Below are 27,707 nucleotides of genomic sequence, written 5' to 3' on the forward strand. Positions count from 1 at the left end.
TGCATATCAAGTAGGTACACTTTTAATGGCATGTAATCAGGGTGTAGTGGTAAAAAAAAGAGGTGAGTAAATTAATTATGAGATCTCGGTGAGGTCTGAAGGCGTTCAGAACATGTTTGATGATGGTGGAGGTTATTGTCCAATGCTTAAAACAATACCAGTGGTATTACATGGTTCCTTAAGTGTTGAAGAGTGTACATATTGTGAATGTGGATAATACAGTGTGACTGTTAATGTTAAAAGTTGCAATTGGTGAATAAACTTTTTGAGAGGTGGATAAACTCTAATAAGAGGTGGATAAACTCTATTTCTGACATTTCAAAGGTGGATAAACTGTGTTTATTTGCTTTTAGCCTTCACTACATCCCTGCATGTAATACATTATCTGACGTAGATTAACGCTGATAAAATAGATCCTATAGCCTAGTGCTTGTTTGATGTTTCCCTTTACAAACTGTTTTCCTGTCGCCGCCTAGTGGAATCCTTATTTCGTGTGCAAGGGAACCCGACCATTGGCACGACCTAAAAGCGCAAGGGTGGGAGTGGTGTGAGTAAAGGGGGAGAGGAGGAGGGATAGGAGGGAGATAACCGACTCACTACATCCACACTGACCCGATGATATGTGAGTAAATCTGCATTTGCAACTGTGGCTCGTTAAACATGCACAGTTTATGGTAGCTCCGACTGTTGCTTCATAGAACAACAGGCATTGTAATCTTCTGGATGTTTTTACTACCCGGAACAATGCGATAGACTTAAACACTGGGAAACGAATCAAGAGGGGGATGTATGAATATATAAAAAACTACACAGCACAGAAACAGCTAACCGAGAAGAGAAGTTTCCAGGAAGAGCCGTGAGATAGCCTCCAAAGTGGGAACGGAACTGCCTCTTGCTGTGACAGGCTATGTTCCGACGGGAGTAACTGAAAGCGACGTCGGGATGAAGGCGGTGCTCAGGACCAGAAGACGGCGGCCGTTCCAGCGGTTCTGCTGCTGTGGCCTTGCTCTGCTCGCTGTCGTCTGGTTCGCACAGGTCATGTACCTGACAGGTGAGTCTCATTTTAAAGTAATTCCCATATACCAATGTTGTCAACTAATCACGGCACATGACCTAAATGACCTCCTGAAAACCACAGATACAAAATACTTTATGAAAATTATCAATTTTGATTGTTTTTTTTTTTTATGGAGATACAGAACAAAAATCCAAAGGATAGCATGTTAGAGTGAGAAACACTCCATCATAGTCCCATCAGGATATTATCAATATATTTTCAGTAGCCTATATTTTTGTGAAACAAAATTCTATGTATTTGGTTAAACTAACAACATTGTAATTCAAGTTATCATATTCTGATATTCAGAATGCACCCATGGAAACATCCATTGTGGAGGGTTGGTGGGTTTGTTATTTTTGAGGAGATATGATGGTATTTTTAGCTTTTCACACTCTCAGCTCTCCACCCTTTAGATTCTCACACCTGCGTCACTCCATTAAAGCACCTTACGTATTAGGACTGCACTCACATCCCGAGATTCCCCCTGGACCTCAATCATCCACATCTGCTACCACCCCTGCATCACACTGGTGTATTGTAGGATATGTGCTACTCAGCGATGGACATCCTCATTGAATGCACAATGCAAAGTGATACTGGAAACGTGATGTGAAATGTGATGACACAACCATTGGTTGTTGATATAGACTACAAAAAAGAGTGTCAGAAGGGTTCATCAATCATGACTCTATTGGGATTTCTTGGAAAGTGAGCGAGCAAGAGAGAGGGAAAGAAAGAGTACAATTACGAGAGAGAGATGGGGAGAGAGAGAGAGAGAGAGAGAGAGAGAGAGAGAGATGATTAATGTTTGGATTAGTGTCTCTGGAGTCTTAGTTTGTGTTCCCACAACTCCTGCTGATTTCCATTATCGGTTCTCTTTAATTAGGACCTGACAAAAAACCTCAACAATAAATCCACAGGTGATCAGCTTATCCTTTTGATTTAAGGCAGTACACAGAAAAGAAGTCAGGAACTGGCCGAGAGTGCTGTAGGTGCAGTGTGTGTGTGTGTGTGTGTGTGTGTGTGTGTGTGTGTGTGTGTGCATATGTGTGTGTGCATGTGCTTGTGCATATGCGTATGTGAATGAATGTGTGTGGGTGTGCGTGTGCGTGCGTGTGCGTGCATGTGCGTGTGCATGTGTGCGTGTGTATGCATGTGCGTGTGTGTGTATGTGTGTGCACACCTGCATGCCTCTGTGAGTATGTGTATGTGCGCTTGTGTTTCTGTGTGTGTGGGTGTCGGCGTGTGTACCTGTGTGACTGTGGCTACATGAGTTGGCCTTCTATGTGTGACTGTGTGTGTGAAAGCCCTGGTCTGCTCACGCTCTACTGTGTATACCCCTTCATGAAATGTTCAGAGGGAAAAAACGTATTGCGGTTTATGTCCTCTGAGGTAATACTCATTGCAGTTCTTACGGCCGGGAGCTCCTGCCCACTCTCTCTTTATGCTCTCCAAATCCATTATTGCCTCCGTTGTCATCCTATTCATCTGACTCTTATTATTGCTCTCTCCATTCAAATCAGACAGATGGATTGAGATCATTAGGCTACTATTCAAATTGCACAATATCCACCCAGTACCATTAAGCAGCAGTCCATCTGAGTGGCATGTTAACACCTAATAGGAGTTCTCTTCAGATTTTTTCCGTATTTAGTACTGGCTTAAAGCCATACTGCCACTCAGATGGTTTGGCATGATGGAAAATTAAGTGCGCAGACAGATGAGTCTATTGTTGATTCTTGACAATGCAAATCCGCAGCGTGTCGATCATTAAAAAATGCATAAACAAGATATTCTTCTTCCTCCCCCTTACAGGTCTCCCTCTTCTTCTTCTTCTTCTCCTTCTTCTCCTTCTTCTTCTTCTTCTTCTTCTTCTTCTTCTGTTGTTTAGAGCAACTTGTCTTTGCTTTAAAAGGAATCTTAAATGCCATGCCGTGATCATTACCCACAGTGTTGTGTGTGTGTGTGTGTGTGTGTTTGTCATTACAAATATGCCGTCTGTCCTGCCTGGAGCCTCATTAGAATTGTATGTCCTTTAGGTTCATCATTGGCAGACATGAAAGGCATTTTTTCAAAAGCATATATTTTGGCTTTTTGCCTTTATTCTGACAGGATAGTGAAGAGAGGGACAGGAAGCAAGTGGGAGAGAGAGATGGGGTGGGATCGGGAAATGACCCGCGCCGGATTCAAACCTGAGCCCCTGTGGGCACTTGGACCCAAATGTGGTATGGGTGCTGTAGCCAGTTGCACCACAGCGCCCCCCCAGTCACCCTCCTTTTGTTGTCATTCGTGGCCAAGAGAGACACCAGCTTGTGAGATTAACTGATTGAACTGGGAGAAATTGGGTATGTTGGAGGTGGGTTGCAGAGTATAGTTGTGTGGTCTGGTGAGTCTGTGTGAGGGTGGCTGGGTGGGTGATTCAGAGGACTGATAGTCCTCCACGCTGCTCTTGGTATGGGGTCAATGTCATCACAACCCTGTGCAGGCTGCAGATATAATCTGCAAAGGTCTTTGTTTTGACTCTTTCGCCTTATATAGGTTTATGGAATGGAATCTCCAATGCAACTCATTGTATACAGAGACAAGCAAGGGACAGGGTATGCTGTGTTATCTCAGTGAGAGTGACACTGAACTGAGAGAACAGCAGTGATATCTTTGCTTCATCTGTACAATTGCAATTATATTCATTTAATCATATGTCAAAGCAACACTACATAACAATTTGCCTCTTTTTGAGGTATGTTTTTTAAAGGTAACTTTTGTTGTAATTCATAAATGGTACATACATTCATTGTAACAGTACAGTATGTGGTCACATGATGAAGAAATAAATAAACACCCCAGACTTGTCCACTAGCTGTCAAGGCTAAGTAGCCTACTATGTGTTGTGTGCTCCAGAATATCCCACACTAATGTGAGAAAAGGGGGTTTGTGTGAGAGCATTTTAGGTAGTTAGCCCGTTGTGTAAATACACACTTCAGATGTACACTGTTGACTGTAAGATTCTTCAACTTTCTCTTAATTTGCCTTTTTTTTCAAACACAGAAACAAAATCCTCAGACGAACTGTCCAGGCAAGAGTGGTCCAGTCGGAGGATACTTCAGGAGAATCACAGCATCACTGAGGAGCACCCCATAGAAGAGCACCATTCAGGAGGTGAGGTCCTACTGTCACTCTGTCTCTCTCTCTCTGCTGCCCGCAGCCCCACCCCACCCCCACCCCCTCACAAGACACTGCCCATGACCCAGTGGACAGCCAGTGCTGGAGATACTGTACTTTACTACCTCCAGTACTGTTCTCCACTCAGGGAGAGCTGTTGGCACAGTGTTGGTGGACGGTCATTTTTCGCTTGTCCACCTTTTTCAGTGAACAGAACGTGAAGTTTGGTTGCAGTTGAAGTGATAGATTGTGTGTGTGTGTGTGTGTGTGTGTGTGTGTGTGTGTGTGCAAGATAGAACATGTCCTCCTGTGTACGCAAACCTCCTCTCCCTTACAATTACACGGCAAAGGTCGTCTTGGACCAGTGCTTGTGGTTGTCAGGAATCCATGTTCTGTAAACAGAGCGTCACAAACTTGGCAGCCAGCGCGAAGGGGAGAGTTTTCAGCGGAGAGTGCTTTCAGGAGCATGCCAGGCTTGTGCAATGGAAGAATGAGAGAAATAGATAAACAGTAAGTAAACACAGAGGTGGACTGTTGGGTCACTAAAAGTCTGCTCCACACCATGCTTCTCCACACTAAGATAAGACTCATAAAAAAAGACACTTGCAACATTATCTTGGCTGGAAAATTCACATATTATTGTGTTACAACAGAAAACATTATTGACCGTCGGTTCACTCTCTGGGTATACTGGAGAAAGAGTTTATTTTTCCATGTGTAGAGGAAGGAGGTCATTCATACTTTCAAACTGGGCTTGTCACAAAAGAGGCATGCAAGGGGATGCTTTTACGAACATTTCAGTGTCAAGCGATGACGAGTTCATTAGGACGGTTCATAAATGTAAAATAAATGCATTATGTGAATGACCGGAAATGTATCACAAGAGTGTTGAGACATGAACTGGGGGGATTATGACATTCAGTTCTTCAGCTTCTTGTGATATTTTGAAACCTTATGGAACAAGATCAAGAATGGTGTCTCGATTACCAAAATAAAACCACAAAGTGACGAGTCTTCATGTCGGCAAACATGTCGTCGCCCCTGTTTTGCATGCATCTGCTAATCCACCTCTGGAAAAGTACCCAGAACCAGCGGGGAAGCTCTGTGCTTTCAATGGAGCACCTGCGACGCGGCGCTCATTTGGAATCTGTCCACCTGCCAGCTCCTGTGTCTGGGCTGTGTAACATTTGTCATCCCAGGAAAACACCTTGGCGTGTGTATTTCCAGCGGAGGCCTACATCAAAGGTGAGTTTCGCCGTCCCATTGAGCTGCCCTGTCAGCTTGCTGTGGGTATCCTGAATACAACGAGGCAGGAGAAAAAAAAGCTGGTGTTTCTTCTACTGCCATGTCACCTCAGGGGAAACGCAGATAGTGGAGCAGAAAGATGTGGATGTAGGGATAGCAGGACAGATTTCACAATGCCTGGCCAATCTGCCACTTGCCTCCTTTTGAGTTGATTGTGGGAGTTTGTTGACAGGTTGAAATCCTACAGTAACAAAAAGGTGAAATGAAATAACAGAAGAGTTAAGGTAATGTTGAAAAACAGACAATGGAACAGGCATTGAAAGAATCAGCCATGTGATCATTTGTTAGCCTTGTTATTATGTACAGTTTATCCGCCAGGAGAGCCTAGCAATCAAAACATAATGATAGAAAGCTATTCTGAGGGCAGCAAGGCGGTCATCAATTCATTGGCAGTTATTAGTTTTGTGACAGAAGTGCCCAGAGCCACTAGTGTAGTAATCTCTGTCCCCACTGAGTGGAATTACTCCCTGTGATTATGTAACTACAGTCTAATCGAGCATCTCACTCTGCCCTCCAGGAATCTTAGCTGGCTGATTGGAGGATAATCCATCCTTCCCTCTCCCTACATCCCTCTCTCCCTCTCTCTCCTTCTCTTTTCTCTCTCTCTCTCCAGCTCTCTCTTTCCTCTCATATTCTTGCTGTCTGCTTTCTTTTGAAAAAAAAAAGAAGCGAGACGGCAGCCCCCATCTTCAGCCGAGAACCCTTTGAGGCCGCTGTTGCTAGGCAACTGAATGCTAAATTTTGAAAGTCTGTATTCCTAGCGCTCAAAGAGTGGAGCTTTAGACATGCCTCCCTGTATAAAAAGAACAGATGAACAACACCAACAGCAACAAAAAAATATTTTTAGAGGTGTCAATAATGATGGTCCCAGTGCTCCTTCTCTATGCTTGTTTTGGCAGCCAAACGGGCCATTTCATTGAACTGATGAATTTTCCATTGAGATATTTTGGTATATTAGTCTCAGGGAGAAAGGGAACCTGGCAAATACTCTAATAAAAAAATCCCTTCAAAATCCTGCTGTATTGTCAAGGGAGTAATTCATCATCATTGAAAGCACAGACCTTCAGCATAAAAGGGGGGTGGTCTCATGAAATGTTTGGGAATCAAGCTCATGAGGGTTTTTTATATGTACATGTAGTCCCTGATATGTGACTTTTTCTTCATCACATCTCTCTCTCTCGCTTTCATTTTTTCCCCATGTATAAATGTATTGGCTAGATGTCTGGTTTGATAGTACTAAATAACAAAACCTCATCAGGCACTTTGTTTCTGTGTGTGCTGAACAGGCACTCACTCAACACGTCTAGTTTGTGAGATCAAGAGATGCAGAGCGTTTGCTAATCTCGGCTGGCATGTAATTTGGCCACCTACCTACTCACACAGCGGTTGTTACGTGTTGGATGAGATCATGTGACATGGGAATGTGGGCGGAGATTAATGTGAGTTTCGCCTCTTTTCTGATTGCCAGGTATTGACCTTAATTGACCTTAATTTTCACCGGCTCAGCTTGGAGGTGAAGGAGCGAGTGAAAAACAGATTTTCTCTCTCTGCGAGGGGTCTGCCGGCAGCCGCTGGTTTGGTCAGCTGCACGGCTGGCGTGCTCTGAGCTCTGTGCTGAGAAGTAGTGCCCTCCTCACATACATATACTCCTAGAGGATATAGAGACAAAAATAAACTTTTTGTATTTCACACAAACCTCAAAATTGAAAGGAAATAGAAGTGTCATGTTGACAGATGTAGCACAGGCTCTCTCTTTCTCTCATTCTTGCTGTCATTTTGTCGTTCTCTCTTTCTCTCTCTCTCTATCTCTCTCTCCACTGATGTCTGATACTGCTCTGCCGTGTTTTTCACTCAATATCTTAGCTGGATGCCAAGGTTTTGCTGATTATTCGATCGATAACATCTCTCTCACACACTTACTCACTCACTCACTAATTTTCTCTCTCTCTCTCTCTGTGTCTCTCTCCCTCTATTTCTCCTTTTTCTCTCTCATGCACACTACACTCACACATCAGACTTAGATCTGGGCTTAGCTATCCTGAGCTGTGTGTTAAAGGAAAATACTGTGCTGCCATTTTACATGCGCTTGCAGGTGCATAGGCAAGAACAAGATCAGCGTAGCACACTGCCTCACCCGTGAGTTCACATCACAGCGACCCTCATGCCCCCGCTCTGCTTGGATCAGCCCTGCCTGAAAAAAAAAAAACTGGATCAGCGTGAAGGGGGAAAAAATCTCAGTCTGCCCAGCAAAGTAGTGCCGCCTTGAGGAAAGAACGACCGGACGGTAGTCGTGGTTACGAAGCCATGTGGGAGTGCAGCTGTTGTCCCCTCCTCTTCCTCTTCGGCTTTAAAATGTGCGGCGGCAGTAACGGTGGTGGCCCTTGGCACAGATGCCACCGGGCACCAGCTCTCTGACCAGGCCCAGCTGCCCTAGCGATACTGGCATACAGAGAGAAGGTCGGACTGAAGCCCCGACTCCACGCTCGAGCCATCGGGGGCCGGAGGGGATGAAGAACGAGGGGGAGGAGGGTGGAGGTGGTGCAGGAGGGCTGGGGGGGGGGGGCAAACAAACGCTGCCCTGACGCAAACCCAGCATGACAGGCTGCCCTAGGTGGCGCTTGGTTGGGGTCGCTGCTGTGGCTGTTTAATGTGTAAATGGCCGCCGAGGTGTGCAGGCTGTGGTTCACATGGCGTCTGATCCTGGGAGCCTCATTGTTACAGCAGCTCTGGGCTGAGTCAGTGGGGCTCTGCTACACAGCTGGCAGAGAGAGCAGGAGCAGGGCACCCTGACAGGGTGAAATCCTGGCCACTACCCTCTCATGGAGTACGCCAGCTCAGTCCTCACTTTTGCCTGTGTCTCACCCTTGCTCTCTCTCTCTCTCTCTCTTACCCTCTCTCTCTATTTTCCTTTCCCCCCTCTCTTTCTTACGCCATCTCTCTTTTCCTCTCCCACTATCTCCCTCTCTCTCTCTCTCTTTTCTCTCACTCTCTCAAGGACCTCTCTTGAGAGTTGGTTGGAAAAAATAAATATTTTTAGAAATTGTGCTTCTACGCTGCCTGTCATCCTGAGTACACACACTCTCTCTCTCTCTCTCTCTCTCTCTCTCTCTCTCTCTCTCTCTCTCTCTCTCTATCTATCTATCTATCCCTCTCTCTCCCTGTCTTTTTTCCATATTCCATAAATTAAGTCCATGGGAAAGACACATCTCCCCACCCCCTTTCTCACTCTGTTCACGCAGGCGCCATTGGCTCCCCACCGCTGCCAATCAACAAAAAACCACTGCCCCGTGGGAGAGGGTCTCCATGGCAACTGCTTTTGCCAAAGCCGCTTGTCAGAATGTTCATCTGAGCCCTGTCTTCTTGGCCCGCCAAATTTGCATACAGTTCTGCTCACTATTCAGTTATTTGTGTGTGTGTGTGTGTGTGAGAGAGAGAGAGAGAGAGAGAGAGGGTGTGTGTATGCATGTGTGTGTGTGTGTGTATATGTGTGTGTGTGTGTGTGTTGGTGGGGGTGTGGTGCATTTGGATGGGGGTCGTCCTGGAGACATGTGGCAGGTTTTCAGCCGTGTGGCTGCTGCTCCGTGTCCTTTTAAAGCCAAGCTCCTGGACGAGCAGGAACGGAAGGGGAGGAAGTGGACCGCTTGAGATGTCCTTGTCCAGTGTGCGGCGTGCTTTTCTTCCACACAAGATAAGATGGGAGATAAAGAAGGGGGCCGGGGTGGCATCTCTCTGGTGGAGGTCTGGGGGAGAGTGTGCTCATGCTCAGATGCGGTTGCTTAATCCCTCAGTTGGTCTACTCCTTGTTCCAGCTTGACAGCTGGTCTTGCAGACAAACCCAAGCCTGTGTATGTGTGTGTTGTGTTGTGTGTCTTACTGCAGACAAACCTAAGCCTGTGTGTGTGTGTGTTGTGTGTCTTACTGCAGTGGTAAACAGAGAGTAGCCATGAGAAGACTGTTTTGGAGACATGGCAGTGTTGAGAATTATAAACCAATACATATTACATGGTCATTGTCCATAAGCCATCCAATATATATTTTCTTACATGTAGGCAGGCACACACACACACACACACAAAGGCGTTTCATTTCACCAGTTCCCCAATGGCCATATGGTATCATCTCATTTATGTGAGTGTCTGTATTCCAGACGGACACCGAGATCAGGAACTGCTCGCTTTTGATCACATGACAGCAGCCCTTTTTTTTAATCCACAGGGAGGCCTGGGTTAGCGCTAGCATTTGCTGGCCGTGCCTTTCTGAGGCGGTGAAGGCAGGGGTCTTGGGGCAAGCGGGGGTGTGGGGGGTGGGGGCGGGGGTCTGTGGCGACGTGAGCTCAACCGCTTCTATAAATAGCTCGGGCTCGCCGGTCGTTAAAGTTCATTTTCCCCTCTGCTTCGCTGTGTGATTCTGATCTGCCCCTCGTCTCTGAAGACTGCGGTCACAGCGCAGCGCAGAGAGGGGGAGAGTGGGGGTTCCAGGAGCCGCGCATATGCTGGGAGTCACCTGATAAGGCACAACTAAAGCGCGCACACGCATGCATGCACACACACACACACACACACACACACACACACAAACAACACACACACACACACACACACACACACACACACACATCTGCAAGAATGAGACAGAGCGTATATTATTCTTGCAATGCCATAATAATAGGAAAGCTTCATGAATGTTGCCATTGATTCATTTTGTTTCATCAATTCATGTATATATATATGAATACTGCACTTCCTGATCTGATCACGGTATCCTCTAAATAGTTGTCATAATGAGCCTGTGCATGTGTGTGTATTTCAGCTACCTGCCATGAATAGAGATCTGATGCATGGTACATGCACTGCATGCATCGTAATGAGTTGCAAACCAGAGTGTCCCTTTGGACTTGTGCTACTCTAATAATGAGACATGAATATTCTCATTTATGCCTCTGCTTTTCCCTCTCTCTCTTCTCTTTCTCTTTTTTCTGTTTCTCTCTCTCTCTCTCTTTTCTCTTTCTCTCTCTCTCTCTCTCTCTCTCTCTGTCTCTCTCTTTGTTCTTCTCAGCCATCAGTGAGTTCCCTGCGGACATCTTCAGCAAGGAGCAGCGACGGAAGGGGGCGGTTCTGCTGCACGTGTTGTGTGTGAGTGCTCACCCTCTGTCCATCCCCCTCTCCCGTGTGTGTGTGAGAGTGTGTGTGTGTGTGTGTGTGAGTGACCTGCCTCACAGGTCACCCCCATCACACAACAACCACACTGGTCATGTAATTTTACACATCATTAGAGACTTTACCAGCTCATCAAGCATCATTAAAACAAAACAACTCATCATCAACTCACCAGCTGAAGCTTTGATGCCTTGCACAGACACACGCACCCACACACACACACACACACACACACACACACACACACACACACACACACACACACACGCACACATAGACACAGACACACACACACAAACCAAAAGAGACAGAGGCAGACAGAAACACACTCTTTACTGTATTTCATGTATCACATATCCCAGATCTCATACCGAGATCACTGGCTTTACACATCAGACGTGCTGCAGCTTGAATCATAGATAGATAGATAGATAGATAGATAGATACTTTATTGATCCCCAGGGGAAATTCAAGAATCACACAGAAAACACCTCGCCGCTGTGTCTAGCACCTAAAGATCCATCTCAGAGACGCCATACAGTTTGCGCTTAAGGGGATGCGTAGGAATGCTTTTTTTATCTGACTCAACGCTGCACTGGCAACGCAAAACTGACTAGCTTGCAATAGCCATGAATACTCAGTTTGATTTATTGGAAAACACAGTTTTACACTGTCTTGTTTTCTCTCCCGCCCCTCTCTGTCCTCTTCCAGGCCATCTACATGTTCTACTCTCGCTATCGCTCAGACGACTTTTTTTGTGCCCTCCTGGAGAAAATCTCTGAGGTGAGAACCAACACTAATCAAGTGCAAAGACAGAAATAGAAGAAGCCCTCAGATGCTGCTACTTCTAGACAAGAACTGAGAGGACCAAATCCTCCAGCAATTTGCACTAAACCAGACACCCCAAACAGAATGAAAGCATCAGCTAAACTTCTAGAATATACAGAGCAGCCTCTAAAATAAGTCCCTCTCAACTTACTCACTTCATAATGAATAGTAGAATACATTTAGAGAGTGACACAAGTTTATACAGACTCAGTGTATCGACAAATGAGATGGAAAATCTACTCTGGAAAATAAAATTCTGATTGAAGATAGACTCAACTCAACTCAAAGAAACCTCTTTTGTAATTGTTAGTTGGGTAATTGTTAATGTTGATTGAAGAATAACATGTCAAACTCAAAGAAAGCTCTTTTTGTACTGATTAGCTGTGTAAATGTTAATGTTGATTGAAGATCCAGATGCCGAACTCAAGAGAGCTCTTTGGTACTGGTTAGCTGTGCAGTTGTTAATGTTCTCCTCATGTCTGGCAGAACCTGCAACTCAGTGAGGATGTAGCAGGGGCCACCTTCATGGCTGCAGGAAGCTCGCCCAGAACTATTTACCTCTCTCATTGGTCAGTACACCTTCACTAAACTTACCCTTCACCTCTCTCATTGGTCAGTACACCTATGTTTAACGCACCATTCTCTTATGCTATCATTTAGCGAGGACTTGCAAGGCCTCAGTCTGAATCTGTGTTACCTGTTTGTGATTGCGAAATGTGTCAGCCTTCTAACGTAAACTGGAAAGCTTTGTGTTATTTCAAAATGAAGCCACTAGATGTCAGCTTGGACATCTTTTTACAGTGAATCTCAATCATTCTTGTCCTTTGAAAAAGAATTACTGAAGCACAGAGATGTCTTAGTGAATATGTTTTCTGCCAATATGCTAGGTGTGTTCATCACCAAGGGAGATGTGGGCGTTGGTACCATTGTGGGCTCTGCGGTCTTTAACATCCTGGTCATTATAGGTGTCTGTGGCATCTTTGCTGGACAGGTATGTGGCAAGCATTTTATTGCACTGAAATACTTGGAAAAGGACATCATTAAGCCATGGATGCTTCCAGCACAGCTAACAGCTCTGTACTCTTCATTTCTCTGTACATAATCAAACATACATGCACACACACACACACACACACACACACACACACACACACACACACACACACACACACACACACACATAGACACAGACACACACACACAAACCAAAAGAGACAGAGGCAGACAGAAACACACTCTTTACTGCATTTCATGTATCACATATCCCAGATCTCATGCGAGATCACTGGTTTTTACACATCAGGCGTGCTGCAGCTTGAATCATAGATAGATAGATAGATAGATAGATAGATACTTTATTGATCCCCAGGGGAAATTCAAGAATCACACAGAAAACACCTCGCCGCTGTGTCTAGCACCTAAAGATCCATCTCAGAGACGCCATACAGTTTGCGCTTAAGGGGATGCGTAGGAATGCTTTTTTTATCTGACTCAACGCTGCACTGGCAACGCAAAACTGACTAGCTTGCAATAGCCATGAATACTCAGTTTGATTTATTGGAAAACACAGTTTTACACTGTCTTGTTTTCTCTCCCTCGTCCTCTCTGTCCTCTTCCAGGCCATCTACATGTTCTACGCTCTCGCTATCGTCTGTGACGACTTTTTTGTGCCCTCCCTGGAGAAAATCTCTGAGGTGAGAACCAACACTAATCAAGTGCAAAGACAGAAATAGAAGAAGCCCGTATGCTGCTACTTCTAGACAAGAACTGAGAGGACCAAATCCTCCAGCAATTTGCACTAAACCAGACACCCCAAACAGAATGAAAGCATCAGCTAAACTTCTAGAATATACAGAGCAGCCTCTAAAATAAGTCCCTCTCAACTTACTCACTTCATAATGAATAGTAGAATACATTTAGAGAGTGACACAAGTTTATACAGACTCAGTGTATCGACAAATGAGATGGAAAATCACTCTGGAAAATAAAATTCTGATTGAAGATAGACTCAACTCAACTCAAGAAACCTCTTTTGTAATTGTTAGTTGGGTAATTGTTAATGTTGATTGAAGAATAACATGTCAAACTCAAGAAAGCTCTTTTGTACTGATTAGCTGTGTAAATGTTAATGTTGATTGAAGATCCAGATGCCGAACTCAAGAGAGCTCTTTGGTACTGGTTAGCTGTGCAGTTGTTAATGTTCTCCTCATGTCTGGCAGAACCTGCAACTCAGTGAGGATGTAGCAGGGGCCACCTTCATGGCTGCAGGAAGCTCCGCCCCAGAACTATTTACCTCTCTCATTGGTCAGTACACCTTCACTAAACTTACCCTTCACCTCTCTCATTGGTCAGTACACCTATGTTTAACGCACCATTCTCTTATGCTATCATTTAGCGAGGACTTGCAAGGCCTCAGTCTGAATCTGTGTTACCTGTTTGTGATTGCGAAATGTGTCAGCCTTCTAACGTAAACTCTGAAAGCTTTGTGTTATTTCAAAATGAAGCCACTAGATGTCAGCTTGGACATCTTTTTACAGTGAATCTCAATCATTCTTGTCCTTTGAAAAAGAATTACTGAAGCACAGAGATGTCTTAGTGAATATGTTTTCTGCCAATATGCTAGGTGTGTTCATCACCAAGGGAGATGTGGGTTTGGTACCATTGTGGGCTCTGCGGTCTTTAACATCCTGGTCATTATAGGTGTCTGTGGCATCTTTGCTGGACAGGTATGTGGCAAGCATTTTATTGCACTGAAATACTTGGAAAAGGACATCATTAAGCCATGGATGCTTCCAGCACAGCTAACAGCTCTGTACTCTTCATTTCTCTGTACATAATCAAACATACATGCACACACACACACACACACACACACACACACACACACACACACACACACACACACACACACACACACTCACCCACCTCGATAAAAAGGCACTGTAGCTCCATGGTGTGTGAGGGAGGGGGTGGCTGTGTGTGCGCTGGTTCCAGGGTGCTGTTTGTTGACCAGTGGTGGCTCTCTGTTCCCCTGTCTGACCGGCACAGACGGTGGTGCTGACCTGGTGGTCTCTGTTCAGAGACTCGTCCTACTACCTCATCTCCGTGCTGGCTCTTATACTGGTGAGTGGAGTGCAAGGTTGTGTAAAAACCGCTTTTGTGTGGGTACAGGAGAGTCTTGCTTGGCTTTATTCAAGCAACGCCTTGGTTTAGCTGTCACGTTTTCTTGTCTCATTCAAGCCATTGCTTGGTTTAGTTGTTACCTCTTTTTGAAAATATGTATTTATTCTGAGATAAACCATAAATATCTATGCATTATTTTATGTTAAATATTTACATTTGCAATAAATTTATGTTAGAAGTGGCTAAAATTCTATTGGCATAAACTGGCATGTACAGTTTCAGAAATGTAGACAGATGAGTATCTCAAGGAGATTATTTTTGAAATGCTTACAGACCTTTGTTTGTTTCATAGGTTATCTATGATGCGCGCGTTGTCTGGTAAGTTTGAAATAACATTCTGTCTGCCTGTGCGACTGCAGGAGACAGTTGGGCCTCTGTTTACGCAGCTGTCTTGGCCTGCCGTATCGCTGCATAGATCTCATGCTGTTGTCTCTCCTTCCAGGTGGGAATCGATGCTCCTCATCTCCATGTATGGGGTCTACATTCTTATAATGAAGTGAGTTGCTCTCACAGGACAGACTAAGAATGGCTCTGCATGTGACTGAAAGTTTATACTGTTCCCTAAGATACTTATCCTAATGAACGCCCTCTCACAGGGGAATTGGCCCTTGATACACACCAGAAGCCTCTTGCGGGGTTGTGTTGTTCTTGTGGAGAGTGAACCCTGGTCTGGAGGCTTGGTACCTGTTTGGAGCGGCAGATTTCTGTCTGCTTGCTTTTTTAAATCAGTGTTGGTGTCCATCTTTTCCAGGTTTAACACCCAGATCGCCGGCTTTGTGGCGCGGCAATGCCGGGGTCCAGGAAGATGCTGTGCGCGCAGAGACCCCCACGCAGATGAGGCAGGGGAGGACGGGGGGCCCTGCAACACCTCCATGGTGCTCCTGAGAAAAGGTTCCCCTCATTAGTTATCTGTCTGCCAGGGACGGTCTTATCGGATCTCCTGACGGCGTGCCAGGATTTTGTTTGGTTGCGTTGCCCGCTCAGACAGCCCTTCTTGGCTACTTAGTCGATCGGGGTGACATCTTATTGACCTGTTTGTCTTGGCGTGTGTCGCTGCATCTCCTTTGCTGTAGGCCTGTCTCTGTAAGCGCTGTCCTGTTAGCCACAGTTGGCTGTGCGACTTAAGTCTCTCCACTCCTGTCTCTTCCTCACTCCACCAGTGCATTGAGTTGTCTGTGTGTGTGTGTGTGTGTGTGTGTGTGTGTGTGTGTGTGTGTGTGTGTATGTGTGTGTGTGTGTGTGTGTGTGTGTGTGTGTGTGTGTGTGTGTGTGTGTGTGTGTGTGTGCGCAGAGCTGCCAACTCTCAATTCATTTGATTGGCTCCACACGGTCTTACACCAATCAAATGCGTGAGGGTTGGCAGCTTTGGTGTGTGTGTGTGTGTGCGTGTGCGCGTGCGTCTGTGTGCGTCTGTGTGCGTGTGTGTGCGTGTGTGTGTGTGTGTGTGTGTGTACACTGCACTGTCACCCTGTATATGTTGGGCTGCTCTCTGTGTATAACATGCTGTCTTTTTGTGTACGTAACTTGGTATGGAAAGTCCCGTGCTCAAGAGTCCTCCAGGTTAATTCTGTCCAGTCCAGGCCGCCCCTTGTGTTGTGTGTGTTTTTACGCGCCGTTCTGTTTCTCGTCTCTTTTAACTTACAGATAATCTGTTCTGCGCTCTGTTTACACTGTGATTGCCGTTCTACGTCACCTCTTAGCCAGTCCGTTTTGTTAGTGACGGTAATATCTGATACAGACTCCAGTCTGGGACCGGTGGCCTTCAAGGGGCCTGTTGGCTGAAGCGCTGGCCGAACCCCGAGTCTGTTTTATATTTGGCTCAAACTGTTTTATTGTGTCTCCTCATGTCAAAGCGAAGCATGCAAAATGCCCTGGACATAGTGGCCATGTGTACATTTCTGGCACATGACCCGTATGTATTCAATGTAAACATGCAATACATACCGTAGTCTTGTCATAACTTAAAATGGGATAGGCATAAAGAGGTCAGTTAGATGATCTGAGCAGCTCATTAAAGTCCAGATGTCTGCTTCTCCCTGGTCTCTCATTTCTGTTGTGTCTTTATCTCCTCTCCTCTCTCTCTCTCTCTCTCTCTCTCTCTCTCTCTCTCTCTCTCTCTTTCTCTCCTCTCCCTCTCCCCTCTCTCTCTCTCTCTCTCTCTCTCTTTGATGATGCAGGTTAAATAAAAGAGTTTTAAACTCACTCTTTTTCTGTCTCTCCCTATCTCTTACTTCTCTCTCTCTTTCTCTCTTTCTCTCTCTCTCTCTCTTTTCTTCTGTCATAAACTGGGTGTCATGGCGTGGGAAGAAGGGGCTTTATTTTATTTGTGGTAAAATGTCACATTACGTGCAGCTGAAAGGGACAGCCTGACACAAAGTGGAGGGCCCACCTTTCAGTACCTGATGGGGTGTCTCCTCCCTTGAGGCTGTTGTATGAGTCTTTTTTTCCTAGAAGGTCAGATGACCTTCAGAGAGTGCTACTGTACATTGTACAGTATATTAGCTAAAAAATAAGCTGATGTCTATGTTTAATGAGGAGGTGTCACCCATATTTTTAATTTTTCAAAAACTGTATTTCTGTTTAGTCGTGGGTATAGACTGGTGAGGTGTGATCAATATATAATGGCCAATTTTTTTACTGGGGGCAGGCGAAATTGGCAATTATTTTAAGTTAAAACTCCCACACAGCTTAAAATGAAGCAGGATGTTGATATGATATCTATGTTTAAATCTCTGGTGGAAACAAGAATCGTGCTAGAGTACACCTTCCACCAGTCAACTGAGAATGTGGCTCAACTCAGTAAAAAATGGTGTGTGAAATTAGCAAGGGTTTCATTATGACCGCCGCGCAGCGAAGCGGCGGTCATATAGGTTTAGTCAGATTTTTTTTTTTTTTTTTTTTTTTTTTTTTTTTTTTTTTTTTTTCTTTTTCAGATGCCCAAATTTCCGTCAATGATTCCGGGACACTGAAAGACCGGGTATAATTTAAACTTGGTGGGCATGTAACCCCACATGGATAGCATGGAACCATCATTTTTCGTTTTGATCTGTAGCCCCCCCGCTGGACTGGACCCCCGAAAGGAGGGTAGGGCAAACACAGTTTTCTGTGAATATCTCGAAAACTGTAGGGTTTAGGGTTTACCTAGTTAAACACAAAAAAGTAAAAATGAGGTGTTGTAATTGAAGGTATCTGTGACCTAACATAGTCAAAACTGCACGAAATTGGAATTGTAGGATCATTATGACACCCTCTGTATGCACGCCAAGTTTTGTGGAATTCGTTCATGGGGGCCACACAATAAATTAATTTATGTTACTATACACCAACTGGCCTGTAGGTGGCCAGAGACAGTTTTCTGTGAATATCTCGATAACCGTAGGGTCTAGGAGGTCCACCTTTTTTATGTATGTTGGTCTTAAGGGGGCATGTCAACCCATCCCATTACCACTTATTTCATGTATAGCGCTACCTAGTTAAAAATTAAAAAGCAAAAAATTAGGTGTTTTCATCACAATATCTCTGGCTGACAAGGTCAAAACTGCACGAAATTAAAAGTGTAGGATCATTATGACACCCTCGAATGCATGCCAAGTTTTGTGTACTTTTCGTTCATGGGGGCCTTACAATAAAATAATTTATGTGTACATTTAGTGACGATACACCAACAAGGATTTCGGGACACTGAAAGACCGGGGTACACAAAACTTGGTGGGCATGTACCCCCACATGGATAGCATGGAACCGTCATTCTTCGTTTTGATCTGTAGCCCCCCCGCTGGACTGGACCCCCCGAAAGGAGGGTAGGGCAGACACAGTTCTCTGTGAATATCTTGAGAACTGTAGGGCCTAGGATGACCAATTTTTTCCATATGTTTGCCTCCAGGGGTCATGTTAACCCATTCCATGTGCACACATGTGCATAAACAGATATACACGCACACACATACATTTACAGTAATCATAACATTATGACACATACTCACACAGTAGACATATGTACGCGATGCATGCACATGCACAAACACATATGCAGGCAAACACACAAGCACGCACATACACACACACACACACCCACACACATAAACATAAATTTGTACACGCACACATGCACATAATTCAAGAATTTTTACCGTCATCTACTCCTTGAATTTTTGGTCATTGATACCGGGACACCGAACCACCGGGTACATGAAATTTGGTGGGTATGTAGCCCCACTAGACTTTTACGGAAAAATTTCATTTTAGTCCCGGGGACCACCACCAGCCCCCTGGCTGAAATGAACTGCAAAAAAAAAACTGCACGGAACTGCAAAACAAACAGTTTTTCCTAAATAACTACCTGAACCGTGGCACTGAGGATGAAGAATCTTTTATGGTATGTTGGTCTCAAGGGCCCACATCAGCCTGGCTCATAATCACTCATTTGTGATTTGCACCCCGGTAAAAAAAATGAAAATGCAATATTATTCTGCTTTAATTGCCCCTATCTTCAGTTAAGATGTTCAGAACTGCACCAAATTTTATGTGTATGATTGACCTGGCATTCTCTGGGGGTATGCCAAGTTTCGTAGAATTTCATCCATGGGGGGGTCTAAAAAAATTAGGTTATGTGTACATTTAGTGACTGTACAATCATTGGCCTGTAAATGGCGGTGCACACATATACACATGCACACACACAGGCACCCACATACTATCGGTATTAGAACGGCCGATACATAATTACAAATTCAGTAGGATTAAAAGAAAGCCAAAATAAATATTCATCATCATCATCATCATGGCTGCATTTTCAGTATTGGCGATAAGTAGTCGTTTGTCCACTAGATGGCGCATCGTTGCAGTGAGACGTGATTTTGTTGGAAGTCAAAAGTGGGTTGGAAAAAACAATGGACGCTTCCTACAAGGACTGTAATTTACCTCAGCGGACATCTAATAAGGATAGGACAATGTTCACATGAAGTGTAATTCCCATTTCTTCTTGAAGTTGAAATAAATCTGAGGATGTTTATCGGACATGCTTGGTTTTTACTGCAGGTATGTTAATCTTGTAATATCAAGATTATATTTTTTTGACGCATTTGCTACAAAATCATTCTGTGCAATGGAAGATTTGTCAATTGCGTTACAAAATCATTCTGTGCAATGGGTCTGATACAGTTTTGCCTATACATGCGTGAGACTGAGGCGCCTGTTTATTTTGTTTTAAGTCGTGCATGGTGTGAGAGGGGAATCGATGTGCTTTGATTACAGCTTGGTAGTTGTAGTCTTGTGAAATTAAAAAGCACGTGTGTGTGAAGTATCCAAACAATGACACCTTCATTTCATTATGGCTGCTTTAGCAACACACCCTAAGCTACTGTGTAGTGGGTCCCATCTAGAAGTGGCTACTTCATTCGCGCTTTCCTTGACTCATGGAGCTGCTTGAATGTTTTAAGCCCGCGATATGGCAGTTTAAGTCCGCTTGATACTGTAAGGTAAGCCATTGGTTTCAAAGGAGATTTTATTAGTGTAGCCAGCATAGCCTATTGACAATTTATGTTGTAAATAGGCCTACCTTATAATCCTACCTGTAGCTTAGGGAAGCTAACAGCTTTCTATTAGGATCTAGTTTGTTAGTTACCGTTTTTGTCATAACTCCCTGATGCATTTTTGCATTTAGAATAGCCAGAGCGTGTATATCTTAATCGGAAAATTAAACAATATCGGTGCCTATGGACTAGGCTGGGTGAACCCAGCCTGATCTGCCCGCTATTTATTTTTGATTTCTTAAAAGATTGAGCTTGGTCTGATGAAAGCCAGACTAGCCATGGACCTCAGTTACACAATGCAAGGGAACATGAATCAGCCTATATTTGCGAACAATAACGGACAAAAGCTCTTCAACTTTGGCCCGTTAAAATGTGTATGAACAGTCTAGCGACGCATTTCATCAAGGCCCATTTGGACATGTCAGTTATTTGCACCACTGGTTAGATGTAAAACAGCATTTCGTTTCAGACTAGGCTACTGTTACTTAATTTGTGCATTAACAATAACGTTTCAGACTACTGTTACTTAATTTGTGCATTGACAATAAAGTATTACATGAACTAAAGATGACTAAAATCTTATGTAGAAGAAGAAACATTCACAAAAAATCCATCCATCCAAAAATGACCTTTGTTTTTGATAGCTGTTGAAAACGGCATGGAACTGACAGAGATGTTTTTGTTTATAAATACATAAAAAATAAATAAATAAATAACATTATGCTGATACCTTTTGCTTTTCCCAAATACAATGTAGCCTACAGGTGTAAGTGACCTTTCATCAATCCAGTTGCAATGGATGAACTGTGATTAACTGCCCTACTTGTGATTGTTTAGAGATTTTAAAAGGTTTTATAACAATGCTACATCTTCTTTGGCTATTCTACAATCTATTCACCTTTTCAGCACCAGTAGGCTACTTTCTGTGCAGCCCATACACGCAGGCATGCCAAACAAGCATACACAAAAGTTTCAAGAGTGGGGGATGGAGTAAAATATGGAGACAAATTGAAGTGTGATTTATTTTTCATGAACGGATGTACAGGACTGAGCGGCGGTCATATTTTGTACCGCTATGCGGTACATCTAGTTTCAGTAAATGACTGTTTTCCTCCCAGTGTTTTCTTTCAGTGCTTTTCAAATGAGGTTTTAAATAAAGGGTTTTAAAAGTCTCTCTCTCTCTCTCTCTCTCTCTCTCTCTCTCTCTCTCTCTCTCTCTCTCTCTCTCTCTCTCTCTGTCTCTCTCTCTCCGTCCTGTCCATTTTCTCCACAGCTCAGAACTCGGGGCAGGACTCTCCGGTGGTGATGGTGGACGAGCTGCTCTCCCTGAATCCCCACCAGCTCTCCTTCTCTGACGCCAGCCTGCGCATCATGATCACCCCCCACTTCTCCCCACGCACACGCCTCAGGATGGCCGGACGCATGCTCATCAGCGAGGTGGGCACAGGGGACACTTGGGTGGCCATTGGTGTGGTGTGTTACAGGGGAATTGGTCTGATGAGTGCGGTTCTCAATCAAGCTTCTAATTGGTCTGATGGGAGCAGGCTGACTCTCAATCATGTGAACCACAGTCACCTGTGTAACGAATACCTATGTCTTGATATTGTTGTCTTGGTTTGTGATGCTGATTTTACAATGTCTGACAAAGATCTATAAGGTTGAAAGTTGCGGAATAAGGTTTATGTGAGCGTCTAACAGTGTGCAGATCTTTCTTTTGATTTTTATCTTCAGTTAAGTTTTGATCGAGCACCTGAACATTTTTTTGGATGTGCGTACCCTGCACTCTGCTTTTTCTCTCCTAGAACTGGCCCATGCTCTTTGTGTAAGACGGGTTCATAGGTAACAGTAGATAAAGATAGAGATATTGATAAAGATATTAAAGATACTGTGATAAAGCTACTGTGAAGGCCTTGTAATAAGGCTATATCATTTACTGTATGATATGCCTTCACATACTTGTATTTATTCTTAGCATGCTTTTAAACTACACGTCAATCCCTCATCCTGTCTATTTTCTATGCCTTTCCAAAGTTGCTACTGAATGTCCAGTACTGCTGATAGGAAGGAACACACTTGTTCACACTCTCAGTCTGTGGTCTTGTGCACTGACCGGAGCTCTGTTGTTTCCCCCCAAAGGCAGCGTCTGTCTCTTTCTCTCTCTCTCTCTCTCTCTCTCTCTCTCTCTCTCTCTCTCTCTCTCTCTCTCTCTCCCTCTCTCTCTGATGATGCAGTAGGATTTTGGTTTGGGGATCATACTTAAGTCTGTGAGACTGTGATAATGGTAATAAATGAAGGAGTTTAAACTCACTCTCTCTCTTTCTCTATCTCTGCCCCCCCCCCCCCTCTCAGAGGCAGCGTCTGCTGAGGGAGAGCAGAGGGGACACCCCGGTGAAGGGCCTGTGCTCTGGGGCCATGGAGAACGGTGGAAGCATGGACTGCCAGGCCCTGGAGGACGGCTCCAATGGAGAGAGGGGAGGGAAAGGAGACTGTGCCCAGCCAGAGGAGGAGGACGACGGGGGAGACGAGCCCTTCAGGCCTCTGAAGTTGCCAGGTGGGGAGGGAATGGCTGTCTGTTTCTCTGTTTGCTGTACTAAATGAAATGAAACTGCAACAGATACTTGACATTTAGGGCCCTAATTTGAAAGATGGGCAATGTGCCAAATCTTAAGTCTAACTAATGCTAATTTAATAACTAGGTGAAATCTATTTGCTAGTTTAACACCATGGACAAGACCTGAAGCGCAAACATTGATGATTCAGCTCAGTTCTCCCATGTCACATGACAGCACTAGCTCAGGTGTGAAAATTTAGCTTGTTGACAGACTTTGCACTTTGTCGCCATTCAAATTAGGGCACCTCAGAGTTAAAGGGCAGTTCCAGGTCACATTAAGTACTAATGTTTATTTTAAAAGCTTTGTACAATCTGGGCCACGTTCCCAGACATGGATTAAGCCGAGTCTTTGACTAAAAGCTCTCATTTATGTTTCTTATCCTCCTTTATGTGTTATCCACATTCTCTGGTAGTATTTTTGCGGATATTACCCATGAAGTCTGTTTCAGCCGTGTCTAGAAAATACAATTTACCTCAATTACACACCAAGTATAATTGAAAAATGATGAGTGGTGTTCAAATTAACCTGTTTGCCAGGACTGCAGGATAATCATTTAATTAGTGTTGAATTGTTAAGTACTACACACACTATGCTTGCAAGATCATTATCTCGATGTGCTACTCAAGGCTGGGCACTGACAGTCTCGCCCGTGTTGTTGCTTTGCCAGCGAGCTGCGGTGCCCGGGTGAAGTGGTTCGTGTCGTGGCCCCTGAGCGTGCTGCTGTACCTCACCGTGCCCAACTGCGTGTGGCCTCGCTGGCACCGCTGGTTCATGGTGACCTTCGCCACGTCCACCCTGTGGATCGCCATCTTCTCCTATCTCATGGTTTGGATGGTAAGGGCAGAACAGCGCTCGGCTCACCTGAGACTCCATAGACACTATGCACTCATGATGACCAGGACTACTAACATTCTGACTACACATACTTTATAGTCATCTTACTGTTCCCCTCTGGGTGAGATTGATGTTCTTATGCAAGACAGCACATTGAGGTTGCATTTGCAGTCTGAAGATATTCCAGCTCAAATCTCACAGACATCCACATGCATTATGTAAAAGCCTTCAGAGCCTTTGTACAACAAAATGAAATTCCAGACGTGATGGAGATGCTTGATGTCACTGTCCACCTGTGCTCCTGTTCAGGTCACCATCATCAGTGACACACTGGACATTCCAGACTACATCATGGGCATCACATTCCTGGCAGCTGGCACCAGTGTCCCAGACTGCATGGCCAGTCTGATCGTCGCTCGTCAGGGTAGGATGACCAAAGAGCTCAATGGGTTTTTATTTCTTTCTTTTTAAAAAAAAATCATTCCTTTGGGATGATTAACACTGAACTGAACTGAACTGAACTGAACTGAAATTATAACACGTATAAAAGACAGGATAAATAACTTAAGACATTGCTAAGTCATTTAATCATTTCACTATTCTTCCAGAGGTACACTGTCATATTTGATTTTTAACCATCCTGTATTGGTAAAATCCTACATAATACACCTTTAAAGCACTCCATTGTAGCTTATCTACCATCTTAGTGACAGACATCAGTTGTGCGAGGTGAGTCCATGGTTGTCCTGCTCTTTGTCCTCAGGCATGGGGGACATGGCAGTGTCCAACTCCATTGGCAGTAACATCTTCGACATCCTGCTTGGACTGGGCTTCCCTTGGGCTTTGCGCACCCTGGTGGTGGAACACGGCTCAACAGTATGGAATCTATATAGACTAGCGCTTAACCCATTTAATCTGTCCTTATTTATACGTACACAAAATGTAGAATTCTCATAGCTGTTAGCCTCTGTCCATAGTCATAACCAGTAACCCACATCCCTCAGGAGAGATTGTGCTCTCTCATCGATTTGACCGACGGAGAGCAGACCGTAGATGGGATTGCGATACTGCAAATTGGGTTGTAAGCACCATGCTTCTCTTATCTCTCCCTGTCATCAGGTGCCCATTAACAACAAAGGATTGGTGTACTCGGTCGTCCTACTGCTCGCCTCTGTCTTCCTCACGGTGGGTACACACACAGACAGACACGAACACACACACATGCGTACATACAAACACACACATGCACACACATGCAGACAAAGACACAGGCACACACACAGACACACATACACAGACAGACACACACACACACACACACAGACAGACAGACACAGACAGACACACACACACACAGACACACACACACACACACACACACACACACACACACACACACACACACACACGGGGTGAGTGCTCAAGAGGAAGGGATATAAACTTACAGAAAGATGTGCACTGGCAGGTCAGGCCCCTGTGGTGGCAGGAGGATAATGATCCGTAGTTGTGTTGGTCCACAGGTGCTGAGCATCCACCTGAACCACTGGAAGCTTGACCGGCGGCTGGGCCTGGGGCTTATTTTCCTGTACTCCATCTTCCTGCTCTGCTCCATCTTCTTTGGGCTGTAGCCACAGACACATCAACCAGCCGCTCCCTCCAGCCCTGCCCCTCCGGCCTCAAACCAACCACTACACAGACTAGTACGAAACCAAAAGAAATATGTCTATAATTAAGAAAGAAAAGCAAATATTTATCTAGATGTGAATGTGTGAAGGTCCAAGGCGGCAGGATGGGAACTTGCGCACACTGTTTTTACTTAAAGGTGGTCCTGTGTTGGAGCCCACAGACCCACGCTAGCACTTCAATAGGTACATATACGCTATACAACAAACATGAGGACACATCTGTGCAATAGCACATACGTTTGAAATGATTCAAAATTGTACACAGTCTTTTCTTTTGTTCTTTCAATACTCTGTATGTCCACTTTTAGACAGATTCAATCTTCCTTAGCATGGAGGATTTCAGTGTTGTCTGTGGAGATGTTCTGCCATTCTTCAGAGACATTTTTTTCATCTAGTCTTTGCTAGAGGGGTTCTGCATTCATGCAGGCTCAAATCCTCACATTCCCACCTGTGCGCTGTTCATTTTACATAAGAGCAAATATCCTGCTGTTCAAATTAAAAGCAATATTATTTCTACAATTGGCATCATTTGGCATTACAGTGAAATTGCACAGGGGCGTTCTCATATTTCCTGTGTGCTCTATGTAGTGTTGGGAATGTTGATGTCGGGTTGCAGGTCTTCACAGCATGCATGCACATGTGTGTCAAGAAAAGATAGTGACGGGAGTGACAGATCATCCGTGTTGCCTTGATGTTTGGAGCTCACTTGTCTGTTTATATTGTACACTCAAAATGGCGTGACTCTGTTGTGTTGTGATATTATGTATATTTTTGCACTGTGTAGCAATATGGATGCTGTGGGGTTGACTCCCCAAGTGGTAAAATGCGGGGACAGTTTTTGAGATTTTGAGAGGGTATAATATTTTGAGAGATGCCTTTTACTGGTGGATTTACCACACAACGCAACATATATAGAAATCACAATAAATATAAATGTTTGCCTCAAGCTTTTGACAGAAACAAAACAGAGAATTTATGGATTTGTAGAATTTTTAGGACAGTATTTGTACTAGTTACTATGTTTGTTCTTACAGCGAGTGTCCAAATGTTTGATAAATGTTTGTACAGGTTTTGTTCCAAAGGCTCTATATGTTTAGGTACGATTGATGTTTTAAAACACAGTAAGACGACGAAACCTTAAAATATAAAATTAACCTTAAAGTATAATTATATATGTATATGAATGTGTACAATACTACTTTTTGAGTGAGTTTCCCGAAACACTCACTTTTACTGTTGCTAAATGTTTACTAAATGTTTTATAAGAGGGAAATGTGAGAACTTAGATTTGTGATGCATTTAATATTTATAAAGTCTGAACAATGTATACACCCATGATATTAACCAATATCATGAATTTAATTTATCCTTTCCAATTGAGATGTTTATCTTTGTCGCTTTGTCCAAATGCATACTGTAGCAGAGAGATCAAGCAGAAGTAAAGATAGTTATGATCTAAACCAATAATGTTTGTATTAGAAGGATGCAATAGATCGCAAGTCTATTTTTCATAGTGCTATTTCAGACGTTACTAAAATATATTTGTTTAATAAATGGTGGGCCTGCCAGGAGTTCTTCCAAGAACAAATATTTTGGTGTTGCTGACTATTTACGATTTCTGTATTGGGGATGGGGGAACCTTTTTGCCTACAAGATCTGGTAGACTGTCAGCTGATCTGTAAAAGATAAAAGAGGAAGTGTGCGACTGAGATAGCGGATTGTTGTGTGCGAGATATTTCTGTGTTGTGTTATGCTCTGAGGATTACCTCCCAGTGTCAACATGACCTCTCCTTGAGCATCACATTGCTCTGTAGCTCAACCGACGGAGATAAAGGTTAAGCAGTGACTACTATTTCCTAGCTCCACTCTCCACTATACAGTATGGCTGTGTGAGTAACCAAGCTATCAAAATATTAATTTCCTGTTTAGATACTGTGCTGTTTTATAATAACCACCCAAAGATCCACTGTTCAAGTATCCAGTTGGCTGCAATGGACAATAATGAAGCCAGTAATTGACTGTCCTTTTGACACAGGCCATTTTAATTCTTTTCAACTCACCTCTTCGCCACAGCTCAGTAATTTCTGACTTAGACAAAAGAGGTTTACATGTAGCCCACTGATATTGGTAGCCACCATCTTGTCTGTGTGTAACAAAGGTATTGCCGGTAGGCTCAGGTTGTATGCAAAGGTTTTGGCAGTGTACTGTTAAGTTAGTTACATGTCTCTAACTGAATAAAACATTTTGGGGTGCCAGACTTTAAGTAGCAGTGGAACACTAGCTTTTGAACCACTGAAGTGATCCTACAGAACTTTGTATGTTGTTGAGTGCAATAAACAAACTGTGCAATAATG

The 27,707-nt window shown here is 44.0% G+C and overlaps 1 protein-coding gene across 1 annotated transcript; it reads left to right on the top strand.

Annotated features, from left to right (window-relative positions):
- The first annotated feature begins 561 nt into the window (after positions 1-561).
- Positions 562-27,707, top strand: LOC125291191 (sodium/potassium/calcium exchanger 3). Its single transcript, XM_048237798.1, is given in 18 exon segments — positions 562-1,051; positions 4,106-4,216; positions 10,580-10,656; positions 13,128-13,202; positions 13,728-13,812; positions 14,132-14,158; positions 14,161-14,234; positions 14,557-14,631; positions 14,984-15,009; positions 15,134-15,187; positions 15,443-15,582; positions 21,496-21,659; positions 22,572-22,773; positions 23,502-23,668; positions 23,978-24,092; positions 24,432-24,544; positions 24,788-24,853; positions 25,189-27,707. Coding segments are annotated over 18 exon segments (1,788 nt in total). The 5' UTR covers positions 562-942; the 3' UTR covers positions 25,297-27,707.

Source organism: Alosa alosa, chromosome 2 (assembly GCF_017589495.1).
Source record: "Alosa alosa isolate M-15738 ecotype Scorff River chromosome 2, AALO_Geno_1.1, whole genome shotgun sequence".
Lineage (NCBI taxonomy): Eukaryota > Metazoa > Chordata > Actinopteri > Clupeiformes > Clupeidae > Alosa > Alosa alosa.